General features: G+C 39.4%; 1 protein-coding gene and 1 long non-coding RNA gene across 5 annotated transcripts; one reads left to right on the top strand and one right to left on the bottom strand.

Moving 5' to 3' along the window:
- Positions 1–9: 9 nt before the first annotated feature.
- Positions 10–14605, bottom strand: smad5 (SMAD family member 5). Of its 2 annotated transcripts, none has more exons than XM_043257118.1 (7): positions 14466–14605; positions 6844–7607; positions 5458–5715; positions 3056–3166; positions 1827–2048; positions 826–1082; positions 10–743 (listed from the first exon to the last, which is right to left on the bottom strand). In XM_043257118.1, exons 2-7 carry the CDS (start codon positions 7244–7246, stop codon positions 600–602), a joined length of 1395 nt encoding a protein of 464 aa, XP_043113053.1. In that variant the 5' UTR covers positions 7247–7607; positions 14466–14605; the 3' UTR covers positions 10–599. The 2 variants fall into 2 exon arrangements, with proteins under 2 accessions (XP_043113053.1, XP_043113055.1); XM_043257120.1 differs by lacking the exon at positions 14466–14605 and adding an exon at positions 14124–14382.
- On the top strand, positions 14586–19504 carry LOC122357655. 3 transcript variants are annotated; one of them, XR_006252511.1, is made up of 3 exons: positions 14586–14720; positions 15452–15693; positions 16710–19504. It is a non-coding gene; the product is annotated as an uncharacterized LOC122357655 (long non-coding RNA). The 3 variants fall into 3 exon arrangements; XR_006252509.1 differs by having other exon boundaries at positions 16707–19504; XR_006252510.1 differs by having other exon boundaries at positions 15452–15697; positions 16707–19504.
- The last annotated feature ends 444 nt before the right edge of the window (positions 19505–19948 follow it).

The raw sequence follows: 19948 nt of genomic DNA, 5'->3' as shown, positions 1-19948 counted from the left end.
ACAAATTTATCAGATAAAAGAACTTTATTTAAAAGCAGTAACTTTGATTTGCCTTAAGGCAACAGATGCTATAAAAAGGAGACATTTGTAATGAGCGTCGAGTCTAACAGTAAACGTATAAAGAAAAATATGCCTCGCGAATAACAGGGATTAGACAACACGGCAATTAAAAAGATTCTCACAGAACTAGGAAATTGCCATTTTCAACTGGTGTAAAGTGAAGTAGATACATGAAGGCATGTCAGTTTCATCTACTAGATTACCTACAGTTAGAGAAAATCAGTCATACAAGCGTCATTTTAAAACAATCGTATGCAAAAACGAACAAACAAACAGGAAGGTAATTGCTAAAGCAGTAGTTAGTCCATTTTGTGTCACTGCCTAGAATTCTCCTCAGCTAGGTGTGCTCGCAGCCCCAGTTCATTCTTCTCGTTCTGACTGTCGCAGGATCCCGTCGCCCTTCTGCAGGTAGTGTAAACAGTTCAGCCCTTAAGATCTCTTTTTCTTTCAAAAGTGAAGAAAAAAAGAAAAGAAAAACGACAACTTAAAAAAAAGCTTAAAAAAAAAAAAAAATTCTCCCAGCCCAGCAGGGCCCTTCATTATGAGACAGAGGAGATGGGGTTCAGAGGAGAACCCATTTGTGTTAGGACTTTATCCAGCCATTGGAGGGGACCGTGAAGATGCACTTCTATCCAGCAAGGGGTGCTCGTCACATCTTGTCTGTGATACTCTGCGCCCCAGCCCTAAAAAAATATATATATAAGTTAGTTTAAGAATTCGGTGAAGAACCAGATGAAAACCGCTCATCGGCGGTGACGAGCGCACCTTTACAAAGCTCATGCGGATGGTGCACATCTTGGTGAGCTCGTAGACGGCCTCGAATCCGTGGTTGACCGACTGAGCGAGCAGCTGAGCGAACTCTTGGTTGTTGAAGATCTTGAGGCTGCAGCCGCTGGGGATCTTGCAGACGGTCGTGGGGTGGAAGCCGTGATGGTAGTTGCAGTTTCGACTCTGGACGAAAATACTGGTGTCACTCAGACACTCTGCGTACACTTCTCCTCCGACATAGTACAGGTGGACGCCTGAGGGAAGGGAGAGGTCATCGTAAACGTACGCCTGAAATATTTCATTATCGAGTGAAATGCAAAAGGCTCGATTCCGTGCAAGATTGGAAAAAGACGCATCTTGTAGATCTTCACGCGATTTATTTCAATAGCGAATCATCATACAGTCCAACAACGATCCACCATTGTAATCGAACAAGTTTACTTTGAGAACGCTTGATTAACTTTTTAGGTGTGGAGACGATTAATTGTTATTGTAATATTAACACAATTGCCTTTGTTACTAAACCGGATCGTCCCACCGTGAATTATCTATAATAAGGGCCATGCACGCCAAGGACGACTATAAAAGATAATTAGAAAATGTAAATATTAGTCTAATTTCATGACAATAGAGAACTATTCAAACTATTTTTATTCAGCTGAACACGACCAGAACACACCCAAATTTAAAGATCAAGCATTTAAACAGGCAAAAACCAAAAACAGCCATTTTATAAACTATTAGACCATTATTGTCAGTTGGTGTGTATTCAATGTAGTCATCAGTATAGTTTTACAGGATACAAAATGTTTTGATTACTTGTTTTTAATAATTTAGTTTATTTTAGTAAATTCTAGAGCTTCAACTTCAGTTAGCTGGCGAGGCAACATTGTTTAGAACGCTTCTAATGGTTTTAGTTGATAACGCTGCTTTGCCGAAGGTAAAAATCTCTCTGGGTTTCCAGGGCTGAGTGACATAAAGCACGGTTATATGCATACCTTTGCCGATGTGGCGACGAGTGTTTTCAATAGTGGAGTTGCGATTGACGTTGGAGAGCAGGCCCAGGCAGAAGCGGTTCTTGTTGTTGGATGGGTCGGTGAATCCATCAACCAGCACACTGGTGGAGGAAGCGTGGTAAGCCTCTCCTACGCGATTATTCAGCTCATAGTACACAATAGAGCACCAGTGACTGGGCTCCTCATACTCCACCGGCTGCACATCTGAAAGAGGAAAATAAAACAAGACCTTGAGCCGAAGCCCTCTATTGTTTCAACTTGCTCAGATACTCCAGCACATCAGCTAGATAAACATTCTGGAGAGATTAGAGGTGGATACCGGGTCAAAAGGATTTAAAGATTACAACGGGCAAACGGTGTTAGAAATTCAGGCTCAGTCATGATGACAATGTGTTTAACTAAAGGTTGTTAGTGTGACTTCGCTTAAAAAGAAATGTAAAAAAAAAATGACAAGAGCTTTCTCAATGCTGGGAGCTCTAATTGGACCGTCTGGCTTTACACAACGGCCACGCGCACGTTTTATTTTGGTCTGCCGCAAAACGGTTGATACAATGAAAGCTTAAGCAAAAAAAAAATTGTACAAAGAGTGAACTGTTGATATTGATTTCTTGATTCATTTAGATAATCCAGCATCCATTCATACATTTTAAGATTAATATTTTGCCGTCAACTACGAACAAAACTTCACTAAACATCATTTGTAGCATGCCTGCTGCAGAAAAATGTTAAGAATACCAGTTGCAAACAATAATGCAATATTATTCAACTCTACTACACGTGCGATATATATTTGTCTTAGCTATGCATGTTTGAATAAATCCGTGATATGATTTATGACAGCCACCATTTGAACTTTTACACTTCAAAAACAATTATATCATTAAATAGACCTTTTTTTTTACTGTGTGTTCTTACTGTATATAAAATTTTTAACAGTCCAGTGGTAATTATTTTTAACCTCTTACATTTCATCCGCTGTCTAACTTTGTAGAATGGCCAAAATATTTTTACTCTTATGGCTGAAGTCACACGTCTGTGTCTGCATCACAGGCCAATCTTTCCTCTATGAAACACCCCGTAGACAGACATGCACACATGCTTCTGTAATGAACGAGCTACATGACGATGCTTAAGATTAGAGGGAGTTTTTTTTTTTTTATTGTTTATGTTCATCGACATCACACCTGGATCACTTCTGAATAGTTCCTTACCCCCTCTGGGCATGTTCTGAGGAACCATGCTGCTGCCAGTCTCCATGGACTGAGACCCGTCCTGTCCCATCTGTTCATCTGGAGGCATGTAAGCAGGAGGAGGGGTATCAGCTGGTAAAGAGACACCACAGAGAGATAGCGGTCAGACGATGAGGCCCGCTGCAAACAAATGAGCTTCCACTGCAATCCCCTGGAGCCTGAATTCTGACGATTCTTTACAGGAAGCCACTTTGCATCTTATGGAAACCTTTTAGTGTCGAATTTCGCAAATCCCTTACATCAAACGCCCACTTCTGTGCTATAACACGAGATATTCATGATGTGGAAATAACAGCTATTTAAAGCAGACTTTTTTTTTTGTTAACAGTATCATCTGGGCTGGTTTAAACATGTGGCAGTGCTGAGCATTATTCGGACACGCATATTGTTTAGAAGGACCTGTTTTACCACTAAAAAGCAAACAGAAGAGCAAAAAAAATGTTTGAATGCAATCTCTTCCAGAAACAGTTTATGGCTTATAAAGCACCTCTGGCTCTAAAACAAAATCCTTGGAAGACATTATCTAATGCAAGAAGTATTTTAAAAAGGCCTGATAAGTAAAATTTCCAGACAAATTCAATGAAGCCAAAAAAAGAACAGCGTTGTCAGATTGCTTGTCTGGTGGATCGGTCATATCAGATGAGCTTTTTTTTTTTAAATGGAACAATATATATATATATATATATATATATATATATATATATATATATATATATATATATATATATATATATATATATATATATATATATATATATATTATGCATATATATATTTATGCTGAAGAATGGATCCACCTCAATGAATCGTAAATAGCTTGGGGTTGGTAAGATTTCATGTTTCTGAAAAAGTCTCATGCTTACCAAACCGTACCAATATTTTGCAACCTGTATTATTGTATAGTATTGTTAAAACTTAAAATGTACTTTCTCAAAAAAACAAATTGTAATTTATTTCTGCGAAGGGAACATAACTTTCAGTAGCACTGATTTTTGGTGCTCAAAAAGAATTTATAATTATTAATTTATTAAATAATTCTCAATGTTTAAAACAGTTGTGCTGCTTTATATATGTGGCAACTGAAGTATGTTTTTTCAGGACCATCATTTTTTCTTAAATTTAATCCATCCTTGCTTAATAAAAGTATACATTTATTTAAATGCCAAACTTACTCAAGGTAGCGATTAAATACTGAACCGTTGATGGACTTCACTAGCGATTAGCTGGGACAAAAAAAAAAAAAAAAAAAAAGCAGCTCATACTGTAATTCATTCACAATGTAAATGCCACATATGTTAAAGCTTCAAGTGCTTCCATCACTTTAAATCACTGAGGCAGACCTGATGCAGTGATGAATCAAGCAATTTCTATGAATAAAACCAGCTTTAGTTCTAACCCACAGCGCTATAAAACATTTGCCGTCCTTCTGCCTGAGTGCACCCGGCCTACGGATGCAGGCATCAGCAAATCACTTGATACAGAATAGAGGGAGCGCGGGCCGGTGCCAAGTGATGGGCATCCAGCAGCGGGACTGAAGTCAGCGGGCTTTGGTGTGCTGCTTAGCTGGCATTTTTATTGTTTACTGACAGCAATCGACAGTGGACAACTCACCGTCATATCACAGGTTTATTATTCAGCGTCACGCATCCGTTTGCAATCGCAGCAGCAAAGAAAATCAACACATCAGTTTGCCGCTGGCAAAAAACATCCCAAAAGATCTATCAATATCATAAGTGGTAGAGCTGCACGATAAACTCAGTGTCACCATTTTTTTTTTTCGGAATTAAACTAAATAACGTAACGAAATATTATTGCTGGAGTCTATTTAAAAGTGTTTGATTTAAACTATTAAAACACACATACATGTATATACACACACACATACATGTATATACACACACACACACACACACACACACACACACACACACACACACACACACACACACACACACACACATACATAACATCCACGCTTTTTCATTTTATTTAATATTTTATACTTTTCATTTGTCACTGGTCTTAGTACACTATATAACTACAGAAGAGTCAAGTTTTAAATAGGAAAAAAAATTTTTTTTTGAACACGATGCTAATCGTCTAATTTGATTCAATGATCTATGCTAAGCTATGCTAAAAGTGTTATCGCCAGACCCAGAGATCGGCCGAACAGATTCAAAAACAGCAAAACTCAACTTTGAGTTGGAGAATGTGCCTATTTCCAAAAAAAGTGGAGTGTTGATTAAACTAAACATGCTCTCTCTGTGTCAGCGATAGACACGGCGAGTCATTTTTTAATACTGGGATGGAATGGGTGTTTGAGCGATTAATCGCGCAGCTCTAATGAGAAGTGTCGTGTGTACCTGGCAGCTGGAAGGGGCTGGATGGCCCAGAGCTTGCAGGAGAGTTGGGGTAGGTGCCGCTGCTGGCGGGAGACGGAGGATAGGGCGAGTTTGGGGAGATGGGGAAGGAGCTTCCTCCGCTGTGCTGCTGGAAGGACTCTGGGAAGGTGGCGTTGAGGGGCATGTGAGGCTCGTTGTGACTCAAGTTGCGAAACTGCACCAGCAGACTATGCTGAGGGTTGAACTCGCTGTGTCGTGGCACCAACACCGGAGGGAGCACTGAGAAAAGAGAACACTATTTTAAACATCATTCTGATTTAAATATTTATGGCAGTCCTGCATCCTTGACATCTGGGTGCTGATTGGCCGACTCCGGCTCCAAGGTAATGGCTAAGGCTCCAACAGATCAGTTTTCTGGCTTCAACAGAAATGCGTTTTCTCTTCTGAATGACATGTGATATCTGCCCTTGAAAAGCTCAATACAGCGCACATCTCGATCTAAGCAGAGGGCAACAGAGGTTACAGAGATCAGAAGGCCTCTGGGGGCGAAGGATATCTGATAGTCAACACGGTCTATACTGCTGGATATGCAGAGGAAATAATAGGCCATATAGCCTCGCAGGGGACGTATATGTGGACCAGTCTGCTGGTTTTCGGTCTGTTTTTTGTTTGCTTGCCATCAACAACAGCTTATCGGAAGAACACTGCTTTTGCAGAGAGATGAAACCAGCTGATAAGTATTTAATGATGTGTGATTGATCAAATGAGCTTTAACATAGTTCAACAAAAAATATGAATCTGCTAAGACTGGTGGTATACTGGTTGAAAAAAAGTAGTACTTTTTATTCTTAAATATTAATACCGTTACACTCAAGAAGTAATTATATTTATGATATATTATAAAACTTTTAATATATTTTTACTATTATATAATTTTTACTATTTTTTTATTAAATAAATGCAGCTTTGGTAAACATTATACATTTCCAAGCAATAGTGTACCAGGTGTTATTTTAGTATTACTGAAATACAATAACAGTTTTTTATACTTATATATTTTTTGCATTTTAAATGAGTACTGAGTAAGCGGGGGTTTTTTTTGTCCTTTTAATTATTTTATTTTTAATGTCTTTATTGCTGTTTGTTTTATTTCAATCTGAGTTTTAATCTCCATAATTTTAGTATAAAGCAAAAAAAAAAAATGCTCAAATTAAAATGAAAGTAAATGAAAATGAGTAATGTTGCTTTGGAAAGTAATTGTTTTTATTTTATTCCATCCATTTCAGATAACAAAAATACTATATAATCACCCTGAAGTGTACTTATAGCTTTTCCATAAATGTGCAAAGAAAGTCTTAATATAGCTTTACAATGAGAAGTAATATAAATGTGTCGGTCTTGACTTACCAGGACTTTCAACTCGTTTGTAGTGATACGGGTTGATGCACACTTCTTTCTGTTTGGAACCGAACGGATACTCGCACACCTCAAGGGGTTTGAGCTCGTGATGGGACTGCAGGTCGGGCCAGCGCCACACGCGGCAGTAGATGACGTGAGGCAGGCCTTTCCTGTGGGACACCTGCAGCCGCCCATCCAGCGACCGGGGGATGGTCACACATTTGCTGGGCTGTCCGGGGCTGCTGAGGGCTTTCTCCAAGTCCTCCATGGCGCCCTTTTTCTTCTTCAGCTTCTTCACCAGGGCATCCACGGCCTTTTCCGCCCATTTTTCCTCCTCGTCGCCCTGCTTCCAGCCCAGCAGCCGCTTCACCGCCGGGCTGGTGAAGGAGAACAGACTGGACATGGAGGTCATAGTGCTGGGCTGCACCAGGAAGCAGGATCTGAAGCGCTCTCGGTCCGCAGTGTGCCAGGAAGACGATTATGTGTGTGTTTGTGTATGTGGGGGTGGGGGTTGGGGAGTGGACGAGCTTAGCCTTGTACGACCAAGGACAGGAAGTCGAAGCAGGACGCAGCTGCTGGTGCTCAGGGCTCAGGAAGGCCTGCAGTGAAGCGGGAAGGGGGTGGAACTGGGTCACAACCACTCCGAGAATTAGCGTAAAGGGCGTTTGAGAAATTAAGGCTGAAAACAACGATGAGATGACTATTAGATATTAGAGACTAATCCATGCCAGATACAGGCTGCGGTCAGAGGCTGGCACTTTGAGATGGGGCACCTGCAAAAAAAGAGAGTGACATCAGTTTGGAAATCAGATGCATGTATATCATTCATAATGATGACAAAGATTGCACAGAATGCATCTCCTATACTATATAGGCTTTTGTTTGCATGTAATCTGCGGCCTTATGCGTGACCCTGGACCACAAAACCAGGCAATGAGGGTCAATTTTTTAAAATTGAGATTTATGCATCCTCTGAAAGCTGAATAAATAAGCATTGATGGATGGTTTGTTAGGATTTGGATCATATTTGGCTGAGATGCAACTATTTGGAAAATCTGGAATCTGAGGGTGCAAAACATCTAAAGAGAAAACGGCCTAAAAAGTTGTTCAAATGTTCTTATTACTAATCATAAAATTATGTTTTGCCATTTACAATATTAAAATGTACACAACATTGTCAGTGAAACTGATCTTTATTTAATATCCTAATGATTTTTGGCATAAAAGAAAAACCTATGCAATATCATTGCTGATTACTACAAATATACCCATGTGACTTACGGCTGGTTTTGTGGGCCAGGGTCACCTATTATCATCTGACAAGACGTACAGAATATTTTGTACTTCACTCAAAACTTAATATTTAAGTAACAGTTCACCCAAAACTGAAAATTCGGTCATCGTTTACTCACCCTGAATAAATTGCCAAACACACAGGAAGATATTTTAAAGAAAGTTTGAAAGCGATTTGTTCATTCGTGCATTAGCAATATCCTATTGGCTCTGTACTGGAATTAGTTTGAAAGAATCAGAAGATGAACCAATCAATTCTCTTTCCGGATCATACTGCAATGGCTAAACCTTATGAGGGCTATCACGCAATGAACGAATGACTCAGACCCGAGGACAGATAAGAAATGAGGTGAGCTTTTCATAGCAATATAGTGTTGCATTGTCTGTTGTGTGATCAGCATTTACACAAGTAGAAGAAATGTTAGGGAAGTGACATAATTATGTTTTGCTAAAATAAACAAAATGACTTTTTCATTTTGCTGAACGAGACCCGAAGGTCGTTAAAATTGATCCAAACTTCCCATTGTTATCTCACACCAGAAGGTAAGGGTCAAAATAATAAAGAAAGCCTCAAGATGTTAAAATAAGACAAAGGCAGCTTTAAAATAAGATAAAACAATTGGGAAAAAACAAGATATTTCCTATTTAAAAGTAAACAAATGTAAATATCATAATGATCTCCCAATATCATTTTTATACTGAACACACTTTTTTTTATATACATATCGCTATAAAATAAAAACAAACAACTGGAGTAATTACGTAAATTTTAATGACTTTGAATTTTAATTAATTTTGATGTGCGGAAACTAGGATTGTTCAAAGATTAAAATCATTACAAGAGATGCGGAAACCAATTACCCTATATGACAGGGTCTTCGAATATTATTGTGGATAATGGGAAGCATCGGAGGCAAAAAGGTTTGGTAGCACTGATGTAAAAAAATATTATCCCTCAAATTTTAACTTACAAAGTCCATTAGCGCTTTATGGGTGACAAATGCTACAAGCTATTCAGGTCTTCAAAGTGCTGAAAAACTCTGAATAGTAGAGTTGACTATTTACAAGTTAACACATGAAAACACTGTCCGAAGAAACCACTACTGCCTACTCGGTTGTAAAAACCACACACTTACGCACACATCTGAGGTCTTGGAGATAACTGTTAGGATGTACTCATCTGCCATGTGTTATGGTGAACTACAACAGACTCATTGTGTTGGACCTGTAAGCAACAGCCTCCCGTTGCCCCACCCAGGGAGCTCCCAGATCGAGACGAGCGGAGCGCCGCACAGCTGCTGAAAAAGTTGCAAGTGTAACCAGGACAGAAAGGATATAAGACCTCTGAGAGGCACTTCCTGTAGCCACATCCCTTCCCCTTGACCTCTTCGGCTGCCAAACATCAGCCCATTGGCTCTTCGGGGACAAAATGTTACTATTCAAAGCGCTTCCCACTCCCAGACCACTACAGTGTTTGTCCTGTCAAACCACACTGTGCTTTATGTAAAACGAGACTGATGGATCGGTAATCATTGTTAGTCAAAGGCACAGTTAAGACGGGCGAACAACAGCCAAGCATCTCCAAACAGTAAGTAAAGTAGGTCATCTCTTCTCACTCCACTGTCAGTACAACAGAGCTTCCCCGATATTGTTCAGACCCTGATTGTGTACAGACACATACATATACAACGGAAGCAGGAGCAAATCAAACTAGCCCTGACATTAATAGCACATGCTGTAATTGACAAGTCATTGTCTTCCACCAGGAGTACAGATCTAATTTTCCAGTGCATCAGATGAATTAAAGGTTAGGTTAGGAATTATTCAATATACACTATTGTTCAAATGTATTGGGTTAGTAAAGTATATAGTTTCATGTGTCCACCAACGCTGCATTTATACAATAAAATCAGCAATACAGTATACATTATTTTCAATGTATTCCTTCTAATGGGCTTTTCTTATAATAGTTAACGCTGAAAATAGCTGCCTAATATTTTTGCGTACACTAATCACTTCCTCAGGTTTCTTCATTTGTAACGTTTTAAAAGTTGCAATGTGATACTCGATGCTTAAATCTAGTCCTTCGTAAAATTGCAGTAACCCTAAACAGGCACAAATAAGTATGCGGAAATATGCATATCATGTGAGCCATGACGTTTGCATCTAAAAAAAACAGTATGCGTCAAAAGTCTTTAAGATTGGAGAAGTCACCCGTCATGGTCACTGTAACAAAAACTAAACTATTTACTGTGGAAAAAAAGCACCTGCATTTCACTGGGGGGCGGATGTCTGTCACTGATTTAATTCCTGTTTTACAATTTTTGTATGTACATAGTCCTGCTCTTGGATTCTCACACACACCGTGCCAAAGTTACACGCCTATAGTACAAGCTGTCTGCAGACAAAAAAAAAAAAAAATCCGTCTCACAAAAACACAGTACATTTTTTCTTATGCAAAAGAGGCGAGTGCAAAGTCTGCTCTTTGGTCTGTTTTTAAGTGCACCGTTCACGTTTGTCACTTTTTCCGTTTTGAATATGAACAAATAAAAAATCTTTCTGGTAGACCTTTTCGGTCCGATTGAATCTGGACAAATTCAGCTACCTTTTGGCCTAAAACTTTATTTTTTTTTATTAGCTTTGAGCACAACATCCCTGTTAAAATTTGATAGAAGCTGTCAAACCGATAAAGCAAGCACAGAAACAGCATGTTCTGTATATTAAAAAAACCAAAAACAAAACACCGGTGCTGTCAATAGAGCGTGTCTTCTATAGAAACTCAACACTACTTTAATCTGCTCTATGGCTGTGTAGCCATTCACACAGAACACGTTTTTCCATTCCAGGGAGCTACTTTTCCATTGTTTTTCTATGCAAACACACGCATGACAGACGTGCATTACAGCTACGCTCGCATCTGGTGTTATTTGCAGTGTCTCACACGAGAGACGTGTTTTCAAGAGCTTTTACATACTGTGCCGCTGATCAATGCCAGTTCCAAAGCAGTGCACCAATCATAAGAGCTATGAGGCAGGGCGATCGCGGCAAGCTTCTGTTAACAGTAGCAAGCTGGCACGACAATAGTTTTATTTAATGGCAGCATTGCAGAGAAGGTACTCATAATGGATACCTTGAATTATATAACATTTCTACAAGCGATTAACCCAACATGTTCCTTCAAAAACGCTTGGATTCTCCATCAATCCTTCTGTTAGCCTATTTCTATTACTTCTGTAATCGCTTCCCGTCTCGGGAACCTCGCTTTCTACGCCGTGCTTCTTTTCAAAACCAACCTCGGACGCAAAGATGTGTTCTGTGTGAATGGCCCTTAACAGTGTGAACGGTAAAAATCAAGCCAGAGACTGAATTCCTGAAATCTGCCATTACGCTCAATGAGTCGGCACACGCCGAAACGCTTTGCTTATCAGCAGAAACAAGTAATCAAGCACACTCTGCCTCGATTGCTGAGGGACCGATGATAGCGACGCTTTAACAATAGGAAGTACAGAGCTCAGATCAGCAATATAGAAGCTCAATACACAAACACACACTTCCCTGCTCCCTATCTCCATCCTGCCGCTACACTCCGCCGCTCCATTTGCAAAATGAGAAGCATTAACCGTATTGATTTTTCTAGAAGTCGCAAAAGCCTCCCACTTAAAGCTTTTACTCTTTCTACGCTCCTATTTCATGGGGAGAGAGACATTTTGCTTTAAAAGTGCAGAAGAAAGGCTTGGAGTGAGGCTACAATGGCCATAAAAAGAAAATCGACGGCCATCCGTTTCATCCCAAATAACGAAAACAACGTTAAGATGCTGACCGCAACCGCAACATGATTATCAGAAAACGTGCATCTTGATGCCGCTTTATAATTGTGATATACATTCAAGAGCAGAGCCATTTGCGAAATTACACGTGAAATCGGCTTTCTAAATCACAATGGAGTCACATTTTGACACTAATAGAGCTCCAGACCGAGGAAGAGGTGCTTTTATTGCGGATCAACTGATTTATTACGAGGACTGCCATGCAGTCGCGATGCCTCTAGTGGGCTTCAACCCATGCATTATGCTTAAAATCCGATTACACATACAATTAGGAATAATAGCCAGATTGCAAAAGCCATCTAATATTTCAGTGACATTTAAGAGCACGGCAGATGCAAGACACAAGCACAGCCTTGCAATTTTATCAGTTTGAATTCGATCAGAAAAATATGGCTTTCTTAAAAGCACAGAACAAGATCTCTTCTTCTAAATAAGGAGGAGAGCCGTCACACCCATCCAAGACAAAGATGCAGTCATTCAGAGGGGGGCCGTTTAATTGCTCGACACCATCCAGTCTCTCCATCCCCGGAGCATTACATCATCCACGCAAACAGGGATAGACCTCCTTTACGCTGCACATAAACAATTACCATTCCATTGTTCTCCACGCCTGAAACACTACAAAAGAAAAGCAGGCATCCGAAGGTACACGTCTGCGACATTCATTTCAATCGATATGATTCAGGATCGGATTATAGCTCGAGATTGGCAACAGATGCGAGCGCTCACATGAACATCTACGAGACAGATGTTACACGTTGGCAGACATTCAGAGGCTCTCAATGGAAACCAATTGCGCTGTCGCAAAAATGCAAAAGACGAAACTTCAAAACAAGAAGCAAAATACGAAGCGAATGCAATTCCAAAAAAAATGTTTATCTGAAAAAGTTAAAGCTCGAGATCTTAAAATCGACTCATTTTTAATGTCAGTGTGACTAGCCATTTAAAAAAAGCTTTCGGCTATGAATATTTTAAATCGTGTTTGCAACGCTTACGAATGGGACTTCGCTTTCGTTCTGCTTAAAAGAAAGCGTACACGAGCGATGAATGAATACTTACAGAAATTTAATCTCTCATATAGAAGACTGCTAAGGAAAACCAATTGTATTTAACTTGCAGATTTCGCTTGCTGACAAGACCATCATTCACGCATCACCATTAGAGAAATAAAGCAATGCCACGCTTTGATAAAGCAGAATCTTATTAAGCGGTGAATGAAAGCCAGCAAACGTGGTGATGCTGCTCTTTGAAGGCATTCCATCTCTGATAACACATTTCAAGATGACTGTATCTAAACCTCCCCTTGGCCAAGGTCAAAAACAAGCCGGCGTCGTCTGAATGCGTTTCTACCACGAACTGATGTTATAACGCTCGAAAAGGTGCATCCTTTATCTCTGTGCGCCAAGGACAAAATATGATTTTTGAAGACAACAAAAAAAACCAACTCTTTTTAAACAAATCCCCAATCAAACACACAGCACCTAATACACTTTTTCGCATCTTTCTCCAAATGTTTCAAGGATGTGCACCATGCACACCGGCTCAAACGCAAACTTTGACCCTCATGTAGACGATTTAGTCGGTAGACTAGAAGCAAACATCTGTGAACGTGTCGATCTGTGGAGAGATTTAAACGAATATCGCTGAAGACACGCTCACTGACCGCAACACCAAGCGAGGTGCCCATCCAGACAGCATTTTGGGCATCACGGGAACGTTTAGAAAGTCCGAAGCGAGGCAGAACGGACCGAAATGCCCCAAAAACGCTGTCTGAGTGGGCAGCACACCAGGTTTTGAGACACAGCCAGTAAGACACGCCACGACACGCACATCTTTCCTCACAAGAATGCGAACAGTAACTTTCTTCGACTATACACTAATTATTATTATTAAACAACCTTTGTGTAACCCGTCCTCTTGGGGTTTTTGTATATAAACACGCGCGACTCCGTGCGAAATCATAAATATTTATTAGCTGAACAGACGAGGAGCGAAGCTAAGCTACGTTAGCCGCAACTTTGCGGGATTGAGTTCAAAACGCGGCTTTTCGGTTTAAAATCAAACCGCTTTCGCTACAAAAAGACCCGTAACTTGCAAAAAAACTCGATATATACATTTTAGATGCGTTCTCGGTGCCTTTGTCTTTTTCTGTATTGCGCGAAAACTTACCGATAGCCGAGTTGCTACACAGCCAAGTTAACGTTAGCCGTTCAGATTCGCTTAACGTTAATTAAACCCGAATAACCCCCGCGACCTCAAAACAGCCGCCTGCAATCCGTTTCAACCGTTTCGAAAACTCCTTTCAGAAAATGCGAATGTGCCCCGTTCACGTGTTTTTTTTCCTCGCCTCATTCGCACAGAAAGGAAAGAAAAAACAGCAAGGAAACTTTTTCAATCACTTCTAAACACCCCCCCTGCGGAAAAAAAGCCACCATCCCTGTAGGAATAAAGTTGATAAGTGACCACCGAACCGTCTTTATCGGCTAGATGTATTATCATTAGATTGCATACCTTTCGTGAAATGGTGTAGCGTCTGTCGACCTTTGCTCTGTTTTACAGACACCGACATGAAGGAGTTTTTTTTTCTTTTTTCCTCCCTCTCTTTCCCTCGTCTCTCACCAGTCCTGGCGTCAAACAGACTGGAGGCGAATCACATTACTGAATATCAATCCGCCCGTTTGACAACCTACTACTCTTCTGTGCCTGCGGATGCGCTCGAGATCATCAAAAGATGCCTGTGATTATTGGTGTCTAATATTGAATTATGTGAGTATTGCGGTTTCTCTTTAGTGGTTGTAAGATGGACGACATTAGAAGGCATTTACTAACAGTCGAATGCTTCTGTTGCAGTATTAAGGTGTACTATTATGTTATTAGTGTCCATCTAACTTGCTATCTATCCTTCTATCTGGCCCTAAACGTGATGCTAATAATTATTATTATTTAGTTATTTGTTTCGGTATTGCCTTTATTAAGATTTATGGATATATTGCCACTCTGATCTATATATATATATATATATATATATATATATATATATATATATATATATATATATATATATATATATATATATATACACACATATATATATATACACACACACACACACACATATATATATATATATATATATATATATATATATATATATATATATATATATATATATATATATATATATATAAACAATACTGGAGCACATATAGATTGATATGAACGCGTGCATATTAAAAAAAAAAAAAAAAAAAAACATTGTTATGGTTTTCATGTTTCCAACAGACAAATAATACAAATAATAATTATTACTATATATGATATATTATTATGTCCAACCTTTCGGTGCGTAAGCAGATTAATTAAAAAAAATAGGCAATGCAATTGATTTTATCTGCTTTATCGACTTATTTTAATACATTAGCCAAAAAAATATATATATTAAAAGCGACTTCTAACATTACACATAACATTAGTCGATATGCTTATTTTTTTTATAGGCTGCTGTATCTATTCATGTCGATACTGTCTAGAAAACAAACAGCCTAGCTTGCGTACAGCACTCGACACAATGAGGAACCACCAAATGCACTAAGATCTATAGTCTATATAAAGGCGGAAGGATACAGCCGGGTGCCGTGTCATGCAAGCGCTGTCCCGAAGTTGTGCTACGGCCGTGACGTCACGAAAGTTGGCTCCACTCTGTCTGGCTTTTAAAACTTCAGCAGTTCAACAACCAATAGTGAGTGAGTAACGCGGTGCACGCTCGCTCGCGCACACACACGAGGTCATATTCAAAATAATTAGTTATCTATCTATCTATCTATCTATCTATCTATCTATCTATCTATCTATCTATCTATCTCTCTCTCTCTCTCTTCTAGTGGATGTAAACTATTTTTTGCAATCAATAAGCATACAATTAATTACATTTTTATGCAAGTGAAAAGTAGTTCGTTTAAACTAGCCGGTTTGTAGATAAATAATATGTTTTAACAGTGTATGATACTTTGTAAATCGCTTTGGATTGACTGTGCAGATGTGAAAACATCTTCATTCGGGTTTTTCTTCTTCCAAGTTTGTGTCTTTGAGTGAGTGAAGAGCCCTGATGTCGACATGAATGAGCCAAAGGGGAAGTGTGCACTCAAATTAATCTTTAATTCGTCTTTATCTGAACATTATGTCGACATCCTTAGTTGTTAATCTATTTATACACTCCCTGTTTAAAACACTTCGGTGGTCTAGTTTAAAGACTCACAGTCCGACCATCACAGCTATCATTGTTATACATATACATATATATATATACCATATATACACACATATACATATATATACACAGACATATATACGTATGCAGTTAGAGCAACATATATATATATATATATATATATATGTTGCTCTAACAGCCTGTGTGATGAATGAAACAAGGAGGCAGATCCTAAAGCAATCACTAGGGGTCAGTCTTCCTCTTCAAAAAGGAAAAAAATTCTTTACAAAATCTTTTACATTTATGTTAATACCTCTTTAAACAATTCCTAAAATGTAGGTTTTAATCTTCACATGAAAATGCACGTAGAAGATACAATACATTTAGTCCGGACAATATTCCTGAACAGCTGAAGACACCTGAAGTAACAAACAACAAGTGTATTAAGCAGCATTAAATGAACCATTACTCTTCCCGAGGTGTTTTCTGTGCAGTTTAAGGCGATTAGGTTTAATTTCTGTCCCCGTTTCACTTTGTGTCTCCAGCAGGCATCTTCACAGATTTTGTTCACGCAAGGGTCGGCCTTTCACAAGCTGTGAGTTTTATGGATACTGGAAACCTGGTTCCACAATCTGTTCTCGCTGGGTGTCCTGCAAGTGATATAAGAGAGCCATTGTGGGGCGAGCCCACACAGCAAAAGGCCAAATCAGAGGGCAGCATACGCAGAGCAGGTCATGTGTGTTGTCAAAGTCATCCACCCAGATCCCAAAACATCTGCGTCTGTCTGTAAGCACCGAAGAAGCACTCACTCTCTTCGGTTTCAGAAATCTAAACAGTTCGTCTCTTTTACGTCGCTGCCTTTTTCTGAACGAGCGCTGAAGCTTGGCCGGGTTTTGTTACTGTAAGCCTTTCCATCAATGAAAACTCGCTCTGTCACTCCAGCTAAAAGAGAACAGCTGCACGCAATACAAAGATTTAATATGAAACTTATGACTAGCGTGAAATGACTGCCCTAAATTCCATTTATGTTTGATTGCGGCTCTGACTTCATTGTGCAAGTTTCAAGCTGCCAGACGCCGGTATTTTTGCTCCGCGTAGACCAGCATGCTTTAAAAAGTGGAGTGTGTACAATGGTTGGGTTTAAACAGTCATCTATAATGCTTGGTCCTACCCTTAAAGGAAAAGTACACCCAAAAAAGAAAATTCATCAGATCATTTTGCATTAATGGATGCTATGCAGTGAATGGGTGCCGTCAGAATTAGTCTAACATCAAAACACACTGACGTATTTGTTTAAAACGGTTAAGGACCGGTTTTGCTTGCGAACAGTGTTTTATCTGTGCATATTTCGCTCCCGATTCACACGAGATGGCTTATATTATGCAAATGTGAAGAACAGAGGAAGCAAACGTTGGTGGATCGGATCACTTGCGAATTACTGCGGCACATTTGATTTTTTTTCTTTTAAAAAAGGTGCAACCTAACGAAGACCTAATTGTATATCTTTCATCTGAATACAGTAAATGTAGATATATGACTGCATGAAGCACATTTCTGATACACAGAGAGTGAAAAACCACATTATATTGAGCCATTAACGGCCGCACATGTGTTTCCCATTAGAAAGGTCCTCCACAGACAAAGATATCCCACAATAGCCATGTGTAGGTGTGCTGGAGACCGCTTTCGATAAAACGTACGAGATTTACGCATCTTGGTTCAAAGCAGGCCGGAAATCGCCATCAATAATGCCAGATATAACAACGATTTACCAAATCTGATAATCTGATTTCAATTTAGAGGGTCGGAATAGTAGACGAGGAAAAAAAAAGTCTGAATGCTCTGGATTAAAACCAAACGGAAACAGACATCGCATTATTTCTAAAGGTCTCAGACAGGTCTCCTACAGTGTAACTCTGAATGTAATACAGATGTAGACTTATTAGACCTGACATTTGTTTTCCGTGCAGTGCCGTAATGGCGTGGATGAACGCGGTTCAGCGAGAGGAGATGAGTATCCTCAATATTTTTCAGCACATTGACCTTTTGGTTGCTACGTGCCTACTGTAACAATAACTTAAGCAGCGTTTTTCCGGCAGGTTCCGGTAGCACTAGACCCCACTGCCCTCCGCGACACCAAACAGGCCGCTCTGGGAGCTAAATGCTGCTGGAATGTTTCTTCGGGCTGCCAGCTGAGAAAGGGTACTGCGCACATATGTTTCCTACTCCGGCTCTGTTGGGCAGCTTTGAGACATCCCATCCCATCCCATCCCATCCCAGGAGCGCCGCAGGGGACGCCAGCGCTGTTTACCGTCCTCAAATGTTTCCAGAGCGTACATAACAAGCGCAGTAAAGCAAAATGGCAGGTTTAAACAACAGGCACCTTTCCTTTTAAAGCCGTTACGGGAGCTACAGAGGCCTCGATTTGATTCCGGTGGCCGGGCGGGATCCAAACACGGCGCGTCTGCTCTGAACGGGGGGCGAACAATGCTGAATGTAAATAACAAAACGCAATTAACCACATCGTTGTGAGTTGAGGATGACAAATTAAGTAGGTTTTACAACTTCTAAAGACCCCATGAAATTAAAATATTTTTTTATTGCTTTTATTATATGAGAATTGGCTTTAAGGTACATTTAAGTGTACTTGAAGAACAGAAAGTAGCAAAATTAACATTTCTATCTGGGAAAACAGAGCAAAATACTGCACTATACAACGATGACCATGGATAAATTGTTTATTTATCCTATTCAAGTAATGTTAAGTAAATATTACTATCTAAGGCACTTTTTATTTCCTCTGTACAAAAACGTTTTGCTATTAGCAGTTATTTTTGCTATTTAGCAGTTTTGCTACTGTGTTGGATTTGAAGGGGTCCTGGAGCACTTCCGGGTCCTGAAGCGCAACAAACTGCCCTACAACAACGCCTGGCTGTCCGTGGTTTTCAGTGTTGTTTACATATCTGTCTGTCTTTTTAATATACAATAGACAAACCATTCATCAGTCAACGCATCTGCTGAGCGTTGTCTCTTTAAAACTGCAGTGAACTGATTCAAATGATTCGCTACGCGCTCCGAAGTCAAAATCTACATAAAAAGATTCACAAACCCGCTTAAAGGGAGGGTTGACTGTTTTTTTCTAGGCTTTATTGTATTTATGGGGTGCAGTCTAACGTGTGTTAATGCTCTGTTTAATAAAAACGCATTATTGTTCACATAATTTGCCTTTATTCAACATCGCTCTGTTCCTTCTCTAAAAGACGCGAGGATCATTTCCTGTTTTATGAAGCCCCGCCCTAAACTGCGCCATGGGCTCTGATTGGTTAGATAATCTAGTATGCACGTTGTGATTGGCTAAACCACCCCTGGAGCCTGTCCCTCATCTATCAACCGATTCAATTCACCAGACCGCAAGAACTAAATTGATTTCGATATTTGAATCATTGATATTTGTATTCAATTATTGTTGTACCTGATTGTATTAGAGTGTTACTCAACGTAAAAAGACGAACACAAAACAGGTAAAATATTTTTAAGCTTAATTCAGAATAATTTCTTGACACAGTATTATTGTTTGCTTGGTTTTAGAAATGCTTAAATGTATGTGGCTATTAATTATTTAATATTTCATTTAATTCCACTTAATTTGTTATTAAGGCCTATGCTTATTTTTTTAATCAATTTAAACCCGTTTGCGCCACGAAAATAAGCAATTTGTTAAATCTACCTTGTTTTTTGGTACTTAAATTATAGTCATAATCATCAGCCTGTACACATACATTAATAA

Source organism: Puntigrus tetrazona, chromosome 14 (assembly GCF_018831695.1).
Source record: "Puntigrus tetrazona isolate hp1 chromosome 14, ASM1883169v1, whole genome shotgun sequence".
NCBI classification, from domain to species: domain Eukaryota; kingdom Metazoa; phylum Chordata; class Actinopteri; order Cypriniformes; family Cyprinidae; genus Puntigrus; species Puntigrus tetrazona.
The sequence above is the reverse complement of the archived record's forward strand: the minus strand, read 5'-3'. Positions and strand labels throughout refer to the sequence as shown.

Bases quoted from the DNA above. Each gene is read 5' to 3' on its own strand.
- smad5 (XM_043257118.1), bottom strand. From the start codon at position 7,246: ATGACCTCCATGTCCAGTCTGTTCTCCTTCACCAGCCCGGCGGTGAAG. The intron at 2,049-3,055 runs GTAAGGAACTAT...TTCCTCTTTCAG, and splicing joins TCAGAACATGCCCAGAGGGG to ATGTGCAGCCGGTGGAGTAT. The intron at 744-825 runs GTGCGCTCGTCA...ATATTTTTTTAG, and splicing joins TCCGCATGAGCTTTGTAAAG to GGCTGGGGCGCAGAGTATCA.